Source organism: Phoca vitulina, unplaced genomic scaffold (genome assembly GCF_004348235.1).
Source record: "Phoca vitulina isolate PV1807 unplaced genomic scaffold, GSC_HSeal_1.0 scaffold36, whole genome shotgun sequence".
Lineage (NCBI taxonomy): Eukaryota > Metazoa > Chordata > Mammalia > Carnivora > Phocidae > Phoca > Phoca vitulina.
The window spans coordinates 6,103,034-6,125,901 of NW_022589739.1; the positions used below are offsets into that span (position 1 = coordinate 6,103,034).

Genomic DNA, 22,868 nt, shown 5'->3' on the forward strand with positions numbered 1-22,868 from the left:
TGGGGGGACTTTATCGAAAGGCACCACCTACCTCCTCACCCAGAGGATGGCTTTGAGAACCTGGCGGAAAGCCAAGGCTGACATCAGGGCTCTCTGGACCTTTCTCTCTGTGATAGCAGTTAGCAGATCTCGCTAATGGATTATAGTTTTCGGCTTTAGATGTGACACCCGCCTCTCTGTGGGCTGCAGGAAAAGTCCAGAGTGTGTTGACATATGCTCCCTCACCGAGACAAGCCACGTAGTTGTTTTATAAAAGAGGATTTGCTGCAGAGATGTTTCTGGGGCCTCTGCCCAGGGAGCTGGCACATGTTTATAATTCTAAAGAACCTCCAAACCGCAAGTCTGGGATTGAGATTCCTTCACCTGGTGGAGGAGAGGAAGCTCAAGAGAAAAGAATTTGACTTTGTTCCTTGCCCCCTGTCAAGAACGGGGTATGCCTAGAGCACACATGTGCCTCTGGTCATTCCGTTTGGCACCGCTTCGCTGGGCTCACTGCATTCCTGCCACAAGTTGTCAAGACAAGGGAAGCCCAGCCGCTGTCAGTCTCTGGCCTCCTTGGATAGATGGCCCACCTGTGGTCCTTCACCCTGGTCTTCCCTGAATTCCAATATCCATTTCCTGTTCTAAACAGAGCACCTCGCTGCTAACAAGAGCTATATAAGCTCGCTCAATTTAAGGTGGGTAACAATGCCACAAACTCGCTTATGGGCACAGGAACTGAAGTGCAGCTGGGCATGAGCACTAGAGCTGGGAAGCCGCTGAAGCCATGGTAGGTCGCAATGTCCCTCATTCTGTCTCATGCTTCATCTCTTCCTCGGCCACAGCTGGATTTCTCTGCTTACGCATCGCCCAACGGATCTCCCAGACCCAATCTAAATGGCCTCACAATTCTAGTGGCCACCACCCACGGACCACCAACTCTCTCGCTGAGAGTTCTAGCACGGAATAAGAGGATGACGAGACAATTCCATTCCAGAAAGAGGATGGAGGCGAGCAAGAGAAAGAAAGAGAATTATTAAGTCATTCTCACCTGCCTGTTGGTGCCCACCGTGGTGTACTCAGCTGTGGCTGGTGACCAGGGCCATGGGGACTGTAAGCTGTCCTTTCCAGGGGCTGGGAGGGGGCTTATTCCAGAAAGGGACATTGAATATTGGCTTTCTTACCTGACATGGTGAGGCATTGGTTCTATTGATTGCTATGTGCCTGTAGGTGAGGTTAAGAGATACCTCTCTCTTCTCCTACCCCCTTGGCCCCCTCCTCTCTTATTCACCTGCCAGAACTCCCAGTCTGGAGAATCCTCATCCCCTGGGCACCACTGGGGCCAGGCCAGCCACTGCTGGATCTGCAGGGGCCAGAGAGGACCTTCCCAGAGGACACGTCAGGCCTGAAAGCAGCTAACGTGTTACCTACTTCCCCCAACCTTCCAGAGCAGAGACTTCTATCCAGGGACCATTGAAAGCCCTTGTGCCACCCCTGTGAGAATGGAGGGGGTGCAAACCCTAGCACCATTTTCTGTGTGTTCATGCCCGTGTATCTTTTATTCCTACCTAGACTGTCTTGGCTTATTCTTTAACAACATGAGAATGCTTCTCCTTCACAGGAGGCTGGGTTTCCCTCAGCACCTTTATACCTGGCAAAAGCTGGTGCTTGCTGCTTTCCGTAGTATTCAAGGGGCCTCGGGTTGATTATGGAAATGGAGCCTGTCTCCGTGGAATGCTGGCTTCTCCTGATTTAATGCATTTGTTTCTCTGCTCCTTTCTCTCTGGTGTGGCCGCCCCTCCTCGGGTGTTCAGCTGCAGAACTCTCTGAAGACCGATTTGTGTCTCGATCAGGGTCCAGACACAGAGAACGTTCCCATTGTGTACATCTGCCACGGGATGACACCCCAGGTGAGTTCCCTGAGAGAGCCCCCTGCTGGGGGTGCACTCACGTATGTCCGGTATGGGCAAAGATGGTTAAACTCCTGTCATGGCGACTCTAGGCCCAGGGGCCTCCGGCGCTTTTCGTTAGGAGTATGCTCATGACTAAAAGGGGAGAGTCATACCTGCCTTACCTGGAAGGAGGCTGGGATAGCAGATGCTGGCGTGCCTGGATCCTCAGGGGTGGGGAGCAAGGAAGAGGATCAGTTTCTAAAGAGGAACACCTGCCTTCTTTGGAGAGACTGTGGGTAAACTGCAGTCCTGGTTCTGGCAATCATGCCCTTTCCAAACAGGAGGGAACCCAAGGGTCCCTCGAGCTCCCTGACATCTCAGAATCCCTTCAGAGTGCCATTTCATGGCTTTTGGGGCTCTGCCCTTTAGTAGATCACAGCTGCAGCCAAAATTTATAGCCACGAGAGCTTTTCTAGCTCATGTGACCTTCTCCTGGTGGAGAATGAGGGGAAGCTACCAGGAAAATAAGTTATCCTAGGAAAAATTAGCCAGTCACAGCGTAGGTTTCAGATATCCAAAGAGGATGCTGAGACAGAGACAAGAGAAATGGCCTATTCAACAAAGTACAATGGACAACCATTGCCCATGGAGGCCATAGACTGACCTGTTCTGATTTGACAACATTTTCAGACCTCCAGTAGTGCAAATGATTTTTTTTAAAAGATGGTATAGAATATATGTATATTTGTGCAATTATACTGCTGTGTTTAAAAGGGTCATTACCCGCCTCAACACACAACCAAAAGCAATCATGATGTGTGTGTGTGTCACCGGCGTACGGTGCTGGGACTTCTGCTGTGATCTCCACCAGCTCATCGTTTCTGTGGGCCCAGCTGCTGTGGCATCACCGACTGGTCGGTCACAGGTCAGCAGATCACACTATCCCCACATCACACAGTATAGCAACTCATTCTTCATCCTTACAACACTGTGATATTTCTCATGGATGACGATTTTTATGTAAACTTTTTATTGACGTCTAACATAAGTACAGACAATAGACAAATTGTAAGTGTACAGATTAGTGAGCTTTCAGAGCAAACACACCCACATAACCAGCACCTGGATGAATAAAAGGAGCATTATTGCCTGATTCTGAATTTTATATAAATAGGATTATAGGGTGTATGCTTTCTCGGGTTGGCTTCTTTCTTTCATCGTTTATATTTGTAAAGTACCTCTGTGCTGCTACGTGTAGTTGTAATTTTTATTACTATGTAATATTCCATTTTATGAATATACCATATTGACTATATATTTACCGCTGATAGACACCTGAGAGTATTATGAATACTGCTGCTATGAACATACTTGTTTTGGTACATGTATGCACTCATCTCTTGTGGATTTATACCTAGGAGTTGAATCGCTAGTCATAGGGTTGCTATATGTTTACTTTGAGCAGACACTGCCTATATTAGTCTCCTGGGGCTGCCATAACATAACGCCACAGGAATTTATTTTCTCCCAGTTCTGGTGCCTGGGAAGTTCAAGATCAAAGTGCTGGTGGATTTGGTTTCTGGTGAGGGCTCTTTCTGGCTTGCAGATGGTTACCTTCTCTCTGTGTCCTCACATAGCAGGGAGAGAGAGAATGAGTGAGCTCTCTGGTGTCTCTTCTTGAAGGGACACTAATCCCATTGGATAAGGGCTCAACCCTTATGATCTCATTTAACCTTAACTTGAAGAACTGGAGAATACTCAGCCTGTCCATATTGTAAAAAATGAGAAAGCTTGTTCTGAAGAGAACACTGAGCGTAGCTGAACACGTCTATCAGATCAGAGCTCCACCTTCATAACCTTATTTGACCTTAATTGGTTAAGAGATCATGGTAGGATTCATGGACTCAATCGGCCATCTCAGCAGCAAAAACCATAAACTGAGATGGGCTTATCCCAGCAGAGAACTGGCAGGCTGAACACAAGAGAGAGCAGGACAGAATGAAGGCCAGCTGGTGGACTTCTTGGCTTTCACAAGGCGGACATGTGAACATGCCCTCTTCCTCAAGAAAAGGGAAGAATGATACTGAAGGCCATTCAGAGATCATCAGTGCTGTCAGCCCCCCCACAGCCCCAGGGGCAAGGCTGTCTCCTCAAAGAGTAGGCCTGCCTCTCTGGTTTCAGTGGGCCTGGATGGCCCTGCCCAGTGCCTCAGGAGTGGGACCAAAGCAGGGAGCGGCTTGGGCAGTGCCACCCCAAAGGGCCAAAGGCAAGGCAACTCCACAGAGCCACGGGGGTGATGCTGCCACCCCAGTGGGCCTGGAGGGCAGAGCGTCAGGACAAAGAGGTTATTCTCAAGCCTTGAGATCTAATGGAATTGGCCTTGCCAGGTTTTGGACTTGTCTGAGACGCATCACCCCCTTCCTTCCAACTTCCCCCTTCTGGAATGCGCTTGTCTAGCCTGTGTCTATCCCACCATCATATTTTGGAAGCACATAACTTATCTGATTTCACAGGCTCTCAGCTGGAGAGAAATTTTGCCGCAGGATAAATCGCACCTTGAGCCTCATGCACATTAGAGGCTACTTAGATGATATTTGAACTTTAGACTTTAGAGTTGATGCTGGAATGACTTAAGACTTTGGGGGCTGTTGGGATAAAATGAATATATTTTGCATGGGAGAAGGAAATGAACTTGGGGGTCCAGGGGCAGAATGCTAGGGACCGAATTGTATCACCCCAAAATTCATGTGTTGAAACACTAATCCTGACTGTATTTGGAGTAAGGAAGCAATTAAGGTCAAATAAGGTTATGAAGGTGGAGCTCTGATCTGATAGAATTAGTGTCCTTATAAGAAGAGACACAGAGAGCTCCGTGTCTCTCTGTCTCTCTCTCCCTGCCATGTGACAACATAGCAAGAAGGAGGACATTAGGAGGCTAGGAAAAGAGCTCTCATTAGAAACTTAATGTACCAGCACCTAGATCTTGGACCTTTCAGCCTCCAAAACTGTGTGAAAATGACTTTCTGTTGTTTAAGCCACCCAGCCGGTGACATTTTGTTGTGATAGCCCAGGTCAACCAATATACAGTGAAACAGTCTCCCAAATTAATTATCTCAATTTTTACTCCCACCAACTGTATATTAGAGTTCTTGTTGTTCCCCACACCCTTGCCACCATTTAGTATTCTCTGTAAATCTGTATTATTTCCAAATGATAGACATCGTGGCAGGTGTAGAGCCATATCACACTGTGGTTTTAATTTGCATTTCCCTGATTATTAATGCAGTTGGGCACCTGAGTTTTCAGCTCAGAAAATCCCCACGTTGTTCTTGAGTATGGGCCAAGGTGGCCAGGTCACAAGTAGTTTGGTCTTTTTGTAAATTCCCTGCCAGCTTGTTAATGCTTGCAGCCCAGGAGACAGTGAATGCACTTGCTTTTAACAAATCTGTGTGGAAATCTGCAGGGTTGTTGCTTATCTGGACCACCGGGCAAATGTTGAGTGTTTCCTCTGTGGGATGGTGGATGTCAGTTTGAGCAAAGGCTGCCAGTCTCCCAGCTGCTGATGATTCAATATGGGGCCGTCTGTCCTGTGGTTAAGAGCATGGATTCTGGAATCAGATTGTCTGTGTCCTAATATCAGCTTTGACATTCTCTAGTTGCCAAGTTTTTAAATGGGCAAGGTTTTAAAATGTGGGCCTATTTTATTTTCTGTAAAATACAGATTAATGATGGTATATAGCATAAAGGTTACTGTAAAGATTTAATACATGTCAAATATCTAAAAGAGTGCCTGGCATATAGTAAGTGCTCAGTGAGTGTTAGCTAATAATATTGCTATAGTACTATACTATTATTACTGCTCATTAAGCCTTGCTCAGTATATATGCCCTCAAGATTCTAGCTCCAGCCCATAGTGAAATGACTTTCCTTAACCTCATGCGCCATGTGCCATGGATTCCAGCCCTGGTCACAGCCTACCCATAGACTAATGGAGCATCACTGAGTTTCTGGGGCAGCAAAAATGCAGTGGAGTAGGGGAAAGGGGGGGCTTCAGGAAGCCTGAGTTCTAGGCTTGGTCTTGCCACACAGTTGCAATGTCACCTTAACCCTCCCTGGACCTTTATTTTGTTTTACTCTTTTATTGAGATACGATTTTACACTAAAGTACACACATCTGAAGTGTACAGTTCAATGAATTTCCACATTTGTAGACAACTGTGTAGGCACCATCCAGATCGAGCCCATCATCCCACTGGGCTTCCTCATTCCTCCTCTTGGTCAATACCTCTACCCAAAGGTAATGACGATTCTGGTCCCTAGCACCACTGATTCATCTCATCTGGGCCTGTCTTCTTCTCTGCAAATGGGGAAGCTGGGCTGGCCAGCTCTGGACCCAGCTCTGCCAGCTCTATCCACTTACCTCCAATTCTTCCTTTCTGAAATTCTGTTGGCCTGGGAAGCTGTGAGTCTGTGCTGTGCTTGCCAGGAAGGATGGGAGCTGCCTTCCCTTGGTGCTTTATGAATCAGCTTCTTGATGTAGATCTGCAGCAAGTCTTAAAGACTTGGGTCCCCCTCCCCATTCCTCAAAGCCACAGTCGTCATGTGACTGGGCTATGCAGGGAACATGGCGGCCCAGTTACCCTCTACCACCAGGCCTGTAGCTGAGGCGCACGGCTGTTAGTGCCCAGAGGTAAGGAGGCTGGAGACGGACCTCGGATCAAACATTTCCCAGAATGGGGTGGTGTAGGGACCGTGTTGAGTCTGGCCTGCCCAGTGAGCCTGGGAGAATGAGGTTCTCTGGAGATGGGCTGTGTGTCCTTGGTGGAGTTCATCCATCCACCAGAGATAGACACAGGTGCAGGGGATAAGCTGTGGGTGATAAGGCAGAGCCTCTGAGTGGGAAGCCTTCCCACAGGTATCTACTGGCCCCTAAGAACTTTGCTGGCTCATAGAGGGGATGAGAAAAGGAGGAGCTCAGGGATATCACCTTAGTATGAGGTCAGGGTACAACTCATAAGGGGACTATGGGCAAATACAGACCCTGAGGATTCTCTGAATCTCCTAGACTTGGTCCAAATCAGACCCTCAATATGTATTTCCAGGGACATTTTTCCCCTGACCGGCAGCTAGCTCTCAGCAGAATCTCTCTTGTTACCATGGCCACAGAGGCCAAGGAGAGACCAGGGAGGGTCATATGTGCACAGATGGGACTGCCACGTGTAGTTGTGCAGTGCACCACATATATGTCCTCAAGATTCTAGCTCCAGGGGAACAATGTGGCACCTCCCATTGTTGTCTGGGGAGTAGAGATCAGCCCCAGGTGACAGTCTTTCTGACCTCTGCTATGAAAACTCACACATTCCTCCCTACGTATCACATGTGATAGGAGGCTTGAAAATGTTGAAAGGCAAATGATGAGGCCATATATAGTGATCAAGAAACAGACTGCCTGGGTTCAAATCCCAGCCAGACCACTTACTACTCAGGTTCCTTGAGTAGGTGTCATAATTTCCTTATGCCTCAATTTCCTCACCTGTATGATAGTGGTACCTATCTTACAAGGTTGTTATAAGAATTTTAAAAATCGATGCACATAAAGCATTGAGACAACAAGCCTGGGACATGGTCACTGCTTCCTAGATATTGGCTTTTATTTTACCAGATTGGTAGAGACTCGAGACCATGTCCTTGAGAACGGGAATTGTTTAGCCTGGAAAGGAGCAGATTTGAGAGGGACATGAAAACTTTCAAAATTATAAAGACACAGATTTTTGGCTGAGTATAAGGAAACTCTTCCCAGTCATTGGCTCAGGTGATACTGTGACCTCTCCATCATCAGAGATGTCCAAGTCAAGTTTGGTGAGCTCCAGGGGCATTATGAAAGGTTCCTATATCATGTAGATTCTTAAGCTAAGAAATCCCTAAGGGCCTTCCCACCCTGGAATTCTATGACTTTTTAATTCATAAATCAGTGAGAGTCCATCATGTACCTGAGAGTATTCTTGGCCCTGGGAAACAGTCATGAACCAGACAAAAGTCCCTCCCTCATTAAGTTCCCATTCTATTGCTGGAGGCAAACTATTCTCTATTTTCTCATCCTCAAATCTTCACCACAGCTAGGACTTGAACTTTTCTCTCTCCTAAGAATTACATGTGTGGCCAGAGTTGAGCTGCATGCCTTGGTTTTCAGCCAACCACAGCCAAGAACAGTGAAGGAGGAGAAAGGTCAAGAAGGCAGGACAGCAAACTAGCCCAGTTTATCCTGCAGACTTGGAGAGTCACTTCCCTTCCTCGTTTCCTACTTTCAAATTTCTAAGTTTATCTATTTGAGGTTTTAAAACCAGAAAGAATCTGTATCAATCAGGTAATAAACAATCCTCAAAACTCTTTACCATTAACCAAACAAGTTTGTCAATTCAAAAAAGTAACACGTGATTCTTAAACAAGTTAAAATGGACACGTGACAAAAACTTAGTTGATTCATTCATAAGGGAACTAGAAAGAAGGTTAAGCAGGTACCGAGAGCCTCTGAGGAGCTCAGGATCTGCAGACATTTTCTAAAAAAGAACATTAGAATAAGATTGCTAGATTAGATACCTAAGTGGTCAATGCCCTGTAGGGAAATAAAATCATAGACTTTAGTGTGCTCTTTACTACCCAGGCAGAAATCTGGAAGTTAGTATTTAACTTCCTAGTGTCTGGGTATTAATCAAAAGGTAAATAGCAAAAAAAAAAAAAAAAAAAGGAAATAGCAAAGTCAAGCAATTGTCTTGGAAAATTGCATACTCTTGGGTGGGCTTGTTAGTGCCCCAGGATAGTAGTGAAAAGGGTAGACCACTTCCTCTCCCAGTTTGCCTTATTTCCAAGTGTGAGATATTTCTCTTCGTCTGTTCACAAAGTTGGCTAAAGGCGGAGGAACTCTCCAGGCCATTAGTGAATCAGATCCTCTTGCAGATGAACCGTGGGGACTTGCCCCTGTACCATTTCCTAAGGCAGCCACCACAGAAGACCACAGACTGGGTGTCTCAAGCAGCAGAAATATTACATTGTCTCACAGTTCTGGAAGCTAGAAGTCCAAGAGCAAGGTGTCAGCAGGGCTGTGCCCCCTCTGAAGGCACGAAGAAAGGATCTGTTTCAGGCCTCTCTGCTAGCTTCTGGGAGTTGTTGGTCACCAAGAATGATAGTTGTGACGGAACAAGTCTCCCTACCTGTGGTGTTCTCCCGACGTGCACGCCTCTGTTCCTTGTTATAAGGATGCCAGCCATGCCCGATTAGGGTCCCCCCTCCTCCACTGTGACCTCATCCTCACTTAACGAATTACATCGGCAGTGACTCTATTTCCAAAGAAGGTCACATTCTGAGGTACTGGTGGGGGGGAGGGTTAGGACTTCAACATATGGATTTCTGAGGTACACGGTTCCACTCACAGCACCCCAAAGGGGAAGAGTGTGACTGGAAATCTGACTTTCACACATCAGATGAAAAGTGCCTCACATCCCTTCCTCTTCACATTCGGTTCACCAGAGCCAATCATACGGCCCTGCTAGCTCGCCCCCAAGGATGTGGGAAGTTAGGGTTTTCTGCGTGCCCGGGAAGCCCATCTCTGCCACGGAAACTTAGATATTTGCTAAGTCCGTTTCACCTCCGACAAATAAGAAAACAAGAAAATGGCATCTGGAGATGGGAGCTGGCTGGCCTGAGCCCAGGCCTGCTGCCGCTCACTGGCAACCACGGGGCTAGGGAGGGTGCCTGTATTATGGTTTCTGGTTTCTCCTCCAGTTTCATTCATTTGTTCTTCAAACATATGACGGGTTGTCTTTCAAGAAGGCCCTATGGTTTAGAAAGTTTCATTTCCCTTAAGAAACAAATTTGGTCTAGTGATAGGAATGGTGTCATAGGGCAACTCATAGTGGGGCCCAATGGGGCCAAAAAACACTGTGGGCTGGAAAGAGGGGCTGGGTTCACATCCGTCTCTAAACCCTTTGAGAGATTCTGCTTACATGTTGTTTAAAAAGTTGACTCTGATACAGTTGATATTCTCAGCTGGCAGAGAAGGCCCTGGGTAAGAGAAAGCATGGTGTAACTGATCAAATTAGTGAGGTGAAGCTGCTGGGAAGCACGCTAATTGGTTAATGAGTAAATGTAACCATTTTATTTAAATTAGCAGCAAATTTCAAGCTATCCTCAAAATAACTGAGAATATTAGCCCTCATTAGTGTAACAGCCTGGAAAATGTCTTCTGCTGGGAAAAAATACAACAATGGGGTCTCCCCACAGACTATTTAATCAATCACTCCTTCACTCACTCATTCATTCATTTGCTCATTCAAGAAACATGCCCTGAGTGTTACTTTATGCCAAGAATTGGGAGAGGCAAAGGCATCTTTGCCCAGGCCCCGGACCTGGAGGAGTCCCAGTCTGGAGGGGGAGCCAGGCGCTTAGATCATGACAGTTCATATGATACAACCCTACTGCCCCCAACCAGCTTCTCGGGAGCGCAACAGGATGGACAGTGCGAGGCAGGGTCTGGGGGCTTCTCCCATTCTCCGTGCCTGCATCTTCCCGACTACAGAAGGCACGGGGGAAAACAGTACGTTTCCTATGGGAAGGTAAATTCATGATTGTGGAAGAAAGAAGATGCAAGGATCTTTAATTCCCTCTAAAGCTTTAGAAGTACTTAAGCCACCATGTTGTGCTTCAGGAAGTGCATTTTGACTCTAAGTGTGAAGATTAGAGTTGAGCTGAAAGAAGTATTCTATTTTTATGCAGAGACAAATGCCATGGTAGATCAGGTCGTATGTGCAATAAAAGTAAGAAAAATATGGAATTATAGGTGGACTTTGGTACCTTTGCTTTTGGGAATGGTTTGGAATTTCTTCTTCGTGTTTTAACTTCGCCATCGGCCGTGCATACATACACACTTGCCAGCCCCACTGGGCTCTGTAACGGAGCCGTGTCTCCTCTCCTGGCCCACGGAGCTTCTGGCGGCCGCGCAGGGGGCATCGGAGGCCTCTCGTGGATTGTGCACCAACCCCCCAGATCTGTCGAGGAACATCTCGGACACAAATGAGCAAGTTTTACTCTGTCGCCAAGAATTTAGATCACCAGCCGCTTCTCTGTGACCTGTGGGAGGTTTCTCCACCTCTCTAGGATTTTGTTTATAAGTCCATCAGAATGCCTGGCACTGAGTGGCTGTAAGGTTTGGAAAAACTTCCTTGAGTTTACTTCTTGGTTCTGACGTGATGACGTTGGGCCCCGCGCGCCTCCTCGTGTGTGGTTGTCGTGTGCAGCGGCAGCTGACAAGCGTCGGTACAGTGCCCCCATGGGGCTACAGTTTGAGGGGAGCCTCAACCAGTCTTGAAACTTCGGCTGACACCTCCAGCTCTGCATGATTCGGGGCCCGAGCCATAGATGGTTATCTGCACATCTTCATGCATTGGGCTCTGAGCTGTGGCATCTCATAATTCCAGGGCCATCATTCCCACAGGAGGCAGATTAAGTGGTACCTCTAGCTGAATTGCCAGCAGGGCTCTAATGGCCTAATGTGACCACACCTAAGCCCGTGCCTAGAACGTGATGACGGGTGTTATGATGTCATGCCGAGGGCGGCCTCTCCAAGTATGAAAAAGTGTGACACTTGAGGCTGGGATGAGGAGGGCTGACCGTCTGCAGTCATCCTCCCTACCCCTGCACCACCAACCCAGGACCCCCAGGGCTGGAGTGGCTCCCTTCATCCTTGCAGCCCTGGAAGCATCCCTGGAGATCAGGTGCCTAATGTTATCTGCCTGCATCCCAGGGCTCAGGAGCCCACTGCTCTGTGTCTGCTCATCAGTGAGGAGTGAAGGCGTTGTTTTCAACCCAGCCTGCAGTCTCATTTCTTCCATAGAGCCCTACTAAAGAACAGGAACTAGCCTGTCCTGGGCCCCGTGGCGGGTACTTGCCTGTGAACCCTGACCCTGCACTTATGAGCTATGTCACCTGGGACAAGATACTTAATTTCTCTTTACCTCAAATATCTGTAACTTCAAACCTAGTTTAACTACAGGCTATTATGTTATTATTTTATTGATATACATTATATTTATGTAATATATATTACATATATATCTATATATAATAGACACATTTTATTTTTATATTTATATATCCATATGTATAATTAGTATGTGTTAGTCTCCCTAGACCCCTTCCAGGTGTCAATTCATTTCATCTTAAAGCCATGTTGCCTCCTTATTCCCAAAGATGTTGGCTCAAAGACATAAAGGTGTGCCCAAGTCCCCACCCCAGTGGGTGGCAGGTGCAGGCCCGTAGTGTGCAGAACATGATGGTAAGTGCAATTATGTCACAGCCAAGAGCACCCATTCCCAGGGTGGAAGAAGGGGCTCACAGCTGGGAAGAGCAGGCTGATCACCTGGTGCTGTTTTCTCTCCCGGCACTGCCTCCCTTAGGCTCTAGATGCTTCCCAGGGCACAGCCCAGGTGACCCGTCACAGGGCTCCTTCTCCATCACAGACAGCCCCTGGACCCACCCACAGCTAGCAGCCTGGAGCTTGTCCCTGCCCTGGGTGGGTGAGCGCCAGCCAGTTTGGCACCCTGCTTCCAGAAACCGCCCCTCTCCATTTCCCTTTAGGTGGCTGCACTCAGAGCCGACACATCAGCTCAGTGGGGGGGTGCAGGAACACAGGGAGGCGCCGATGGGGACGTTAGCACGCAGATGTTGGTGCCGCAGCTGTGAGCTACTCTCTGAGAGTCAGGGGAACTCTGCCCTGTTCCTGAAGCTTCGGTTCTAAAAAAAAAAAAAAAAGAGCCGCTTGATTTGTTATTCATTCCACCTGCTACATTCTTCACTTCATGTCCAAACTCCACAATTAGAGTGGCAAACAGTAAGTTTTGCATGACTTTTATGAAGCTCCCACAGGCCGGGGAGAAGCAGTCACCACAGTGGGCCAGCCCTGGGAAAAATGGTCGTGGCTCACCACCCAGGGAGCTGCCCCTCCCGCCCGCCCTCCACTCCTGGCCTTTGGAGAGCTTTGCTTCTCAGGCCTCTGGCGTGGGGGCTGGTCACTGAACCAGCATCAGAGCAGCTAAATTTAGATCCAGCCTTGGACCTGGCTCTGTGCTCTCTGACAGATCACTTCCCTGCTCCGAGCCTCAGCTTCCTGGTCAGTAAAATGGGATGGAGGCTGGGGTTTAAATGAAGCAACACACCCAAATGTGCCCAGCACCAAGCCTGGCACGGGATCCGGCTCAGTAACGTGGGTTTCCTTCTAATAAGGGCAGCCTCTCAACATTTTTGAGAGCTCGCTAGTCTGCCTAGAGATAATAATACTGACAACAGCCTACGTTTCTTGTTTAGTGCTCCTCGGCGTCTCTGTAAATGCTCTGTGTGTATGATCTCCGCGACTGCTCTCAGCAGCCCTGGGGAGTGGGTTCTGCTGTTATCCCATCTGTACACGGGAGGAGACTGGGCCTCGGGGCAGTTATGTAACTTGTCAAGGGTCACAGGATCACCAGGCGGTGGCCCCTGGTGGCCCAGCGGCCAGGGCATGCTCGGAGCCATGACTTAGGAGTGCCTCCCTGGTTTCATCAGATCTGTGGCCTCCGCTCTCAGGAAGTTCTCTGGGCACAGGACTAGCCACCACGGTGTGGCATGATGAAGGCCCGCGCCTCGGAGGTGTTCAGAGTGTGCTTGCTGGAGGAAGAAAGGCTGCGGTGACCACATAGGGGAGGGAGGATTTAGCCCACCGCCAGGCATGCTCTTCTCCTTAGGACCTAAAAGAAAACTGAGTCTGATTTGCAGTTTCCTCCCTGAAGGGACTATGGCAGGTTCCTGAGACTAGGCTGAAGGGAATTTGAAAATACTACCCAGCTGGCACTGCCCTTCCCCATCACCCGGGGCTCTGACCCAGAACACAGGTGGGTCAGCTCTCGCTTGATGCATAAGGACTCCTTACATGTGCCTCTGGCCTTTGGGATTCCCCCTTCCACCCGAGGAACTGGGGCAACCATCTCCCCATTGGAAGACATCTAGTCTCAACATTCCCGGAGCAAAGCATCAGATCCAAAGGCCCCCAGTTCTCCCCACTTCCTACCCTTCAGGTCTCAGCCGAAGTCCACTTCCGCAGGGCAGCCTTTCCAGACCACCCCATCCCAGGTGCTCTCATGAGTTACTCTCAAATCTCTGCACCTGTCTGATTGCTTCACAGCTCTTGCAGTATACAGATAAATGTGATGAGAAGCACAGTGGGCGGTTAATCGTGAATTTGTCTACTTGTTAAACAAATAAGCTTACGATCTACCACTAGATCATAAGTTTCTTGAGGGCAGGCACTTGCTTGTCCTCCAGTGTATCCCTTGAACCTAGCACACTGCCTGGTACAGAGCAGGAATCTGTTCATCAAGTTGGTGGATTTTTGAGTAATTGAAGGTAGTCTTCCTGACAAAGACCTCCTAGCAGCCTGCCCAGCCACACTGGATCTGCCACTCATCAGCCTTCACCCAAAGCCTGACTCTTCTGTAAAATGAAGTTAAAAACACCCACCTGATAGAGGTTTTGTGAGGATTAAGTGGAGAAATACACAGGGTGCACAGCACCGAGCCTGGTACCCTGTAAATCCGCAGTCAATATACTGCAATTGCTATTATTTTTAGTAATAAGTTATTATTAGCAAAGATAAGATCTGGCAGGATCTGTAATCTCTTCTTTTAGACCCAGTATCTTTTCGTGGGGACCTGGGATGGGAGCTGGAGAGGTATACCCTCCCCGACTGGGATGGAAGCCAGATCGTGTGTATTTTTCTTGATGAGGGCCAGTTGTTATGGGGCATGTTGGACAGGAGTGGGGAAGGAGAGACCTTCCATTGAGGCCTCTCCAGCCCCCATGCTTGCTGGCACACAGACACGGCCTGCCTTCCCATTTGACTCAACCCTCAGGCAAGAGAGAGTTCTCCTATTGACAGGGCTGCATAGACTCCCCGCCGGATCCTTTTGCAACTCACACTTCCACTTGAGAGGGTCCCACGGAACTGCACGCAGGAGTGCCCAGGGTGCAAGCAGTGAGCCAGGGACAGAGTATAAGTTACAAGCCTTCCATCTCAGGAGACACACTGCTCTTGGACCGCTTAGGTACAGTGTCCACCCCCCACCCTGCAAAGGCTCTTCCTCCTTCAGTTTGGAGCAGGAAGTGGGGAGCTTTCCCCAGAGCTGATGTGTGCGCTCTGCTGCCCTTTGCACGAAGGCAGGCCCTCAAGCAGCGAGCTGCATCATTGGCTGCTCCTTGCTCCTGTTTCTGGGTGGGGCAGTTCTCCACTATGTGGGCCTGTCCTCCTCGGTGCAGGATGGTTAGCTTCCCTGGACTCTGACCAGCAGTAGGCTCAGTGTGGACTGAACCATCCCCATGCATTTCCAAAGGGGCCTTGGAGGAGGAGGTCCGTACCACCCCTGGCTGAGAATGTGATAAAGAAGGAGCATACGACATAGGCTCTAGGATTGGGGAATGGCTAGTGGCCTTGAGTGGGGACATCTGAATGGTGTTTCTACCAGGGCAGCTTAAGGATATGCTGGTCTATTTCAAGAAATTTCCTAAGGAGATGTGTTCAGAATGTATTATGTGCATAAAAGGGTTCTTGTATTTGATTTTTCCAACTAACTTCATTGTCACCACACTGCCTTTGTCCCAGCTGCTTTTTCTGAAATCTGCTCATTGCTGAGCATTAGTCCTGCCAGCACAAAGCTTTAGTGGAGTCCTTGAGGTTAGCACTGTGTTAATATACTGGGAATTTCAGCAAAGCCAGGCCCTCTAAATCAATCACTAGAACAGCTTTATTTTTTTTCTTGCTCAAAAATACATTATTAAATGCAGGAACACGTGTGGGAGTGGAGGTTGACTTGGGTGAAGGACACGCTTAAAAGGAAAATTTCATGACATTTTTTCTGCAGGAAAAGGGCCTTGCTGGTCTTAATTCTTGTAGAACTGAGCCTACAGAACACATTTATGTCTCTGCGGTATCTTTAGCTCCTCGGAATATCCTGAGCTGCTCAGAAGTCACTCAGTCATATTTGCCTGGGGCATTATAGGTACTTAACAGCTATATATTAAATAACGAAAGGACTGAATTCATGGAAAATTAAAGCCTTTTTTAAGTGAGGATCACAAAATGGACTGAGCCCGTTTTCCCCTTTTCAGTTGCTCTGGGGGTTTCTAGGGTGGCAGGGTTTGAGCTGGCACCTACCCCTGAAGGAGGACGGTCGATGCCATTGGTGCGTTTCCTGAGTACGTGGGGGTCACACAACGTCTGGGAGGACGTGGTAGGTAGAAGGCCTCCATCCAGAGAGGCGAGTTGGACAGGGAGCCAGCGAGCATAGACTCCTCTCCCCACCCTGAGTTTGCTAGTTAAGGATGGAAAAAAGCCGGCTACTAGGAGGGGTATGGCTTTGAGAGAAGGTGTGTATTCTAATTTGCTTTTTAAGGGAAGCAATAAAGGAGCGCGTCTGAGGCTGAGGGAAGGAAGTCTGTAGAGAAAGAGGTCTGATACGTGGGGAGAGAATGAAGCAACATTCTGGGGGTGGGGAAGGGGCAAGGACAGGAGAGGATGGGGTCCAAGGCCAGTGGGGCTGGCCCCTGGACTGCAGGGGAGGAGCTCCTTCCTCTGAGGCCCGAGGGCAGGATGGAGGCTGGTCCAAGGGGAACAAGTTTGCAGGCTGAATTGCAAGTCAAGCGTGGGGGCTCTGCTTATATTCCAGAGTAGCGAAGGCATGGACACCCTGCTAAGGGGGGTGGCTCGGAGACTGAGCAGGCACCCCCAGAAGGCCTAGTGGGGAGTGCAGGCTGGCGGGGCCCGGCTGCAGCTGAAAACCATGAGTCTGTGGAGGCTCTAATTTGCCCAGTTCCACAATTTTTCGTGGGTCGTGCCCAGCATCCAGGGAGAGGGTGTAGAGAAGGCAAACGGGCTGCAGAGGCGGGGCTTACAGGGTATCAAATGCAGCAGGAATAAGGAATTAAAGACTGGAAGGTGCTGGCAAGGGGGTGGTTGAAGGAATTTGGGTGCAGCCTTTCCAAGAACGTGGAGAGGCTGGGAAGGTGATAAAGGTAGGGGAGGAAAGGGGAAAAAAAAAGTTATTATTCGGAAGTTCTTGGGTTGATGAGCAGGCATTCGGGAAGTAAGAGTCAGGAATCACGACGAATAGGGGGTTGGGGGGCAGTAGGGCAGTGGAGGATAAGGTTTGGGGGTACAGCAGTTCCGGGCACTAAGAGCTGGGATCCAGATATGGGCGGCTGAAGCGCAGCGCAGGTGACCCTCCCCAGAACTGAGGCGCCGGGGCAGGTGGGGCCATTCATTGGCCTAAGCGATGCCCGGTGGGAGGGAGAGGGCACAGCAGACTGCGGGGGAAGCGCTTGGGTGAGAAGCACAAAGTGGGCAGCGCGTGGTGGGGTCTGATGGCTGATGCCCAAGGAGATGTTCCTGTCCCGGATGGAGGGCTGAGGTGTGGAAGGGGTGCTGCTGTGGGGAGAGGGGAGAATTGGCTCTGCCTTGTGTCCCTGATGGAAGAATGAGCAGATTCAAAGCCCACAAGAGTGGCAGTATCCTCCAGGAAGAGCCATGTGTGGTGGGGACAGGAGAAGTTGCTTTCGGCTGGAAAGGACTGTCCTTGAAAGATACTGGGACTTCGGTAGGCATTTGGGGAAGGCTTGGGGGGGCGGGCAGCAAAGGAAGATCAGCCGGGAAAGAAGCACAGAGCATATCAGGAGTTGAGAGAGGGTGACAAAGTCCCATAAAGACAACGAAAGTTAGACCTGATGTACACACATAGGCCCATGGGAACTGGGAGGCTGGGAGGAAAGGGATGGCGGAATCAGACTAGGGAACCCCATCTCCTATACTCAGCCACTGCAGTCACTCTGGGCCCCACAAAGTACCCACTCCCATGTTCTCACGGCAACAGAACTCCATCCCCATCACATCGGTCCAGGATCAGCAGAGCTTCATGGAGCTTCCCCTCCGCCCCTGGAAGGAATCAGAGTCCCAGCTGCCTAGGAGAAAAAGGGCTGAGTCATGGTGACCTAGAGAGGTCAGGGAGGGCTTCCTGGAGGAGGAGCTGTACCTGGAACTTAGACAAAGAGTAGCATAAGCAAAAGCACAACAGAAAGAGCACTTCAGGAGTCGGGGCCACAGGTGGGAAGGGGTAGAATCGAACCTTCCTTTCCTTCTTTAGTAAGAAGCAGGGTATTATAGTGTCTGGGAGCTGGATTTGGAGCCAGGTGATCTGAGTTCAGTTCCCAGCTTTGCCCCTTGCTATGCATTCATTTACCTCTATCTAATTTAGTTTTCTCACCTAAAAATGGAGACGATAATACCCCACTAATCCAAGGTTATTTTGAGGATGAAACAAGCGTATTTGTAAAGCATTTAGCATCCCTGACATACAATAAGAGCTCATTAAATAATATCACTAGTGTAATTATTTTCTGTAATCAGGAGGGGAAAAGGCAGCAGTTTGCTGAGGACCTACACTCTGTGCCTTATACTTCACAAACACACCTCTGAAATGAGCTACCTGTATCATTTTTACTAGATAGAAAACTACCTCCCAAATTTTGTCGCTTATGATACATCCATTTGTTTAGCTCAAGACTGAGGGTCAACAGTTCGAGCTGGGCTGGACTGGCCCTGTCTTCTGCTAGTTTCAGCTGGGCTCAATCAGGCATCCGCCAACTGCTGGTCAGCTAGTTGAGCCGGCTTCTGGAGGTTGGCTGATTGTCAGCTGGAAAGAGGGAGCTTCTGGGGCATGTGTGTTTCATCATCCAACGGGCTAATCTAGACTTCTTCACATGAGGGCCGTGACAGGGGTTTCTAAGAGCAGCAAGAAAGGGCAAGCATAACTGTATGAGTCTCTGCTTGCATCACGTTTGCTGTGAAAATGTTGTCCTTGCCCAGAGTCAGTCACAAGGCCACAGCCAAGCCCAGCCTCAAAGGGCAGAAGCAGAGTTGGCATGCAAGGATGGGGAACATCTGTGGCCATTTTTATAACATATCACAATGGCTTATCATGTCCATTTTTATTATTTCATTCATTCACTTATGCATTTGTTCACTTGTTCATCCAAAAGTATTTACTGAGCACCTGTCTTGTGGTGTGCAAGAAAAGGAATCCCAAAAAGAGTGGCCTCGGTCTCCTACTCTCTCCATCATGTCAAGCAGTGATTTGGATGACAGAGATACAATAGTGAGCAAGACAGTAGTGCATTCCATCTGGCGTTGCTGTCTGAGGTCTGTAACATTCAGTAAAGTCGTGCGCTGGACCTTCTTCCCCCAGTAAAGCAGGTTTTACTCTTCTCAGGGAAGAAGGAGGTAGAGATGGAGATGGTGTTGGAGCAGGCACAATCGAGATTTACATTTACAAATTGCAATCAGGCAGCAATATTTCATCCACATGAGGTCGATTTCTCTGAGCTAACTTCTCCCTACTCGATCTTAACTTATAGGTTTTTCTTTTTTAAGATTTTATTTATTTATTCGAGAGAGAGAGAATGAGAGAGAGCGAGCACATGAGAGGAGGGAGGGTCAGAGGGAGAAGCAGACTCCCCGCCGAGCAGGGAGCCCGATGCGGGACTCGATTCAGGGACTCCAGGATCATGACCTGAGCCGAAGGCAGTCGCTTAACCAACTGAGCCACCCAGGCGCCCTAACTTATAGGTTTTATTACCATGCTCCTTCCCCCATCTTCCTGATCACTGAGATTGCTGGTGAGTCCAGATCACCACTGACCTCATATGTTAAAATCTCTGTCAAATACACACATACATACACACTCTCTCTCCCCCTCTCTCCATCTCCCTGGGAACATTCTAAGCTCTTAACTCAGCGCAGGGTAAGAGTTGTGGTGAGCCATCAAATGATTGAGACCCCTCATTGCTCATGGGGCCAGGTTAGAGTTAGACCTGGCACAGACTGTGTCCTGGGAGCAAATATTGAGAATCTTGTCCTCTAGAGAGAATCCCATTCCATCTAAACGATTAATCCACAAGGCCATATGGAAGGTGTTGTCCAAGGTTCTGGTCCAAAACAGAAGAGAGAGCTTAGAAGAGTCTTAGAGTAAGGGACATGAAACAGGCACTAGGGAGGAAGCCTGAATGGATTTCTAACCTGGAGTTCAAGGTCCCTGGAATAGTTTATCAATACATTCCCTTAATCAACTAATGTGTTTTGAGTACATGTCACATGTCAAGCAGTGATTTGGACGATAGAGATACCATAGTGAGCCAGACAAGCTTGGTTCCTGCCATCGGGAAACTGGTAACCTGGTGGAAGAGATCCATGTTACAAAAACAGCACTAATGGCTAGCACTAAGCAGCCCTCAGGCTACACCAGTCCCTGACCACTCTGTGCAGGAAGTACTGTTCTGACCACCTGCTTTGACAGACGAGGAAATTGGAAGAATGAGTGGCCAAGGGCATCATCTGTAGTCACACAGCTAATGAACAATGGTAGGCGGGGACTTAAATTAGGCAGTTCGGATCCAGAGTTAATCTTTCTAGAGTCAACTCCTTCCCCTCCCCGCAGTGGATCAAGTTTTCTTGGTACCTGTTTTCCAAGTCCTTTGTTGTTTTCTTTAAGAGCATGCATCCCATTCTGTGATTCTATTTCTGTGTGATTACTTGGTGAGGGAGCATAGCAAAATGGTTGTGTCAGTCAGTTCAGGCTTCGTTATGCTCCAGTAACAGATGACCTCGAAATCCAAGTGGCTTACAATAACAAACATTTCTCGGTCGCGCTACTTGTCCAAGTCTTTGCTGACCTTATCTTCCTTTTGCAGTGCCTTGTCAAAAGCAGCCAATAGTAACGAAGGAGTGCTCTTGATCTAAAGCACGGTCTGCCAAGTGACTGCAGGCAACAGTTACGCCAAATGCCTCACCACTGCGTAAAAGAGGTCACCATCTTTCCAGCCTCGGGATGGTTCCTCCCTGCCCGCTTTCTGGCCCCAGAGTCAGTGTCCCATATTTTCAAATTTGACAGCACCCCTCATCCGGTATCAATTTATCATTCATCTTAGGCTGATGGTCCCCAAATCGCAGTGACTTACAACAAGAAATGCTTATTTCTTACTCATGCTCTGTGGTCATCATGGTTCAGCTTCAGCTCTGTGTCATCTTGCCTTTTTCTGGGACTGAAGAAGCAACCCCCATCTGGGACACTGCCAGTCCAGTGGCAGAGAGTAAAAAGCGATGTGGTAGGTCGCATGATGGCTCTTCAAGCTTTTGACTGGGAATGGCACACGTCTCTGCCATTTATATCCCATTGGTTAAAGGCACATAGCCAAGTCTGACGCTAATGATGCAGGGACATGGAATAGCTCAGTCGGGGGTGGGGGGGAGGGCACAGGAGGGGCTTCACAGGACAGAGCAGTGAATCAGCCTGTTTAAGTCGTTGAGGAGCATGCACTGACCGGCACAAGCTAATGCAGGGTTGGCAGACAGCTGTGGTTTGAGGAATGAAGAATGCCAGGGCATCTTCCCAAGGGCACAGGATCTGCTCCATCCTAGCTGTTTGTCAGTGAGCAGACACAGCTATGAAGGGCTCTGAGCAGTGCCTTCCAAGATAGGGACCCAACTGGCCCCTGCAGCCAGATAGCTGGTGTCTGATATTTCCTCAAGATTGTGAACTTCCCATTGAACAAGTGAGCCATGTCTGTGCATTCGAGGGGAGGGGGGCATATTATCAACAACAAAAACTGCCACAAATTTGGGCAGCTTCAGCTGAAAACAAAGGGTGGGGGCTATTACAGAAAACCCGGGTGATTCATTGCATAGACTCCAAAGGAGGGTCGACAGGGCCAAGAGCAGGGGAGGCGGGGGGAAGGCAGGAATGGGGGCAGCTCCAGGGGCCTGAGCAGTTAAGAGTTCATGGATCCGCTCGAGCTACACATGTCTTAGCCACAGAACTGCCTCATCTCTGTGTCTTTCCTGGGAAGAGACCACCTTCTTGGCCCCTTGACAGCCCACTCTCACCCATGGGCAGGTGGTGGAGTCACAGAACCCAGACTATTCGGGGCCCACCCCTGGCCGGAGCCATTCTCAGAGAAGGGGTCACTGTTAGACGTTGTAGGCCGTGCAAGGACACCTGTTCCTGCCTCTTCACAACTGCCTGCCCCAGTCCCTGGCTCTGCACCCTCTTATCTTGTTCTGAAATGTACAGAGAGCAGGAGGAACAGGGGAAGGGCAGCAACAGAACGGGGATGAGCAGCTAAGGCCCAGGCCTGAGCAGTGGGCAGGCACTGCTCCCTAGAGACAGACACAGAAGGCTGCAGAGAGAGTGCTCAGCCAGCGATCCCAGTCCAGGGCACCTGCTCCTTGTCTCATCCTGGGCCACGCCAATCTTACTTTCCTGTAACCCAGTTTCCTTTCATCTGCAGTTCTCAGCTTCTTCTCCTCTTATACCTACATGATAGATGATATTCAGATACTCAGCCCACTCCCAGGGGCTTCCTAAGGCTGTGTGAACCTCCAGGCTCACTGGCTTTTCATCCACTAGAGAAAGCATACTAGCCTGCAAATGAGTGAGATATTTCTTTATCTTGTTAAAAAAAAATCAGACATTCACAAACCAGTAATTCATTATTTTAAAAAGTGACTTGCTTTATATAATAACTGAGTAAAGCATATACATACATGCCACCTATATTCACCCTGTAGCTAAAGACCGCTGTGACTTGATCCTTTTACTTCATTCCCTTTGGTGTTCTTGAAAGGTCTCCTGGGTATTCTGTATTTGTTAATACTCTTAGTTGCAAGTGACAGAGACCCAACTCAAACCAACTTAAGTGCAAAAAAGTTTTTCTCTCATGTAACTGACAAGGCCATGTCTGGCTCCAGCTTCAGGCAGGGCTGGATCCAGGGGCAGGAATGAAGCTTGCTGCACTCTTCTCTTATCTTCCTTTCCTTTCCCCTCTCCTTATTCCTCTTCCTCTTCCTCTTCTTTTCTCCGTTCCACCTGCCCTCCC

The 22,868-nt window shown here is 48.8% G+C and overlaps 1 protein-coding gene across 3 annotated transcripts in view; it reads left to right on the forward strand.

The window, feature by feature from the left end:
* GALNT18 (polypeptide N-acetylgalactosaminyltransferase 18) overlaps positions 1–22,868 on the forward strand; it is a 353,506-nt gene that overhangs the window by 304,982 nt on the left and 25,656 nt on the right. For all 3 annotated transcript variants that reach the window (XM_032426923.1, XM_032426922.1, XM_032426924.1), the window contains exon 9: positions 1,794–1,889. In XM_032426923.1, coding sequence (XP_032282814.1) covers positions 1,794–1,889 — 96 coding nt within the window. The remainder of the gene's footprint in view (positions 1–1,793; positions 1,890–22,868) is intronic.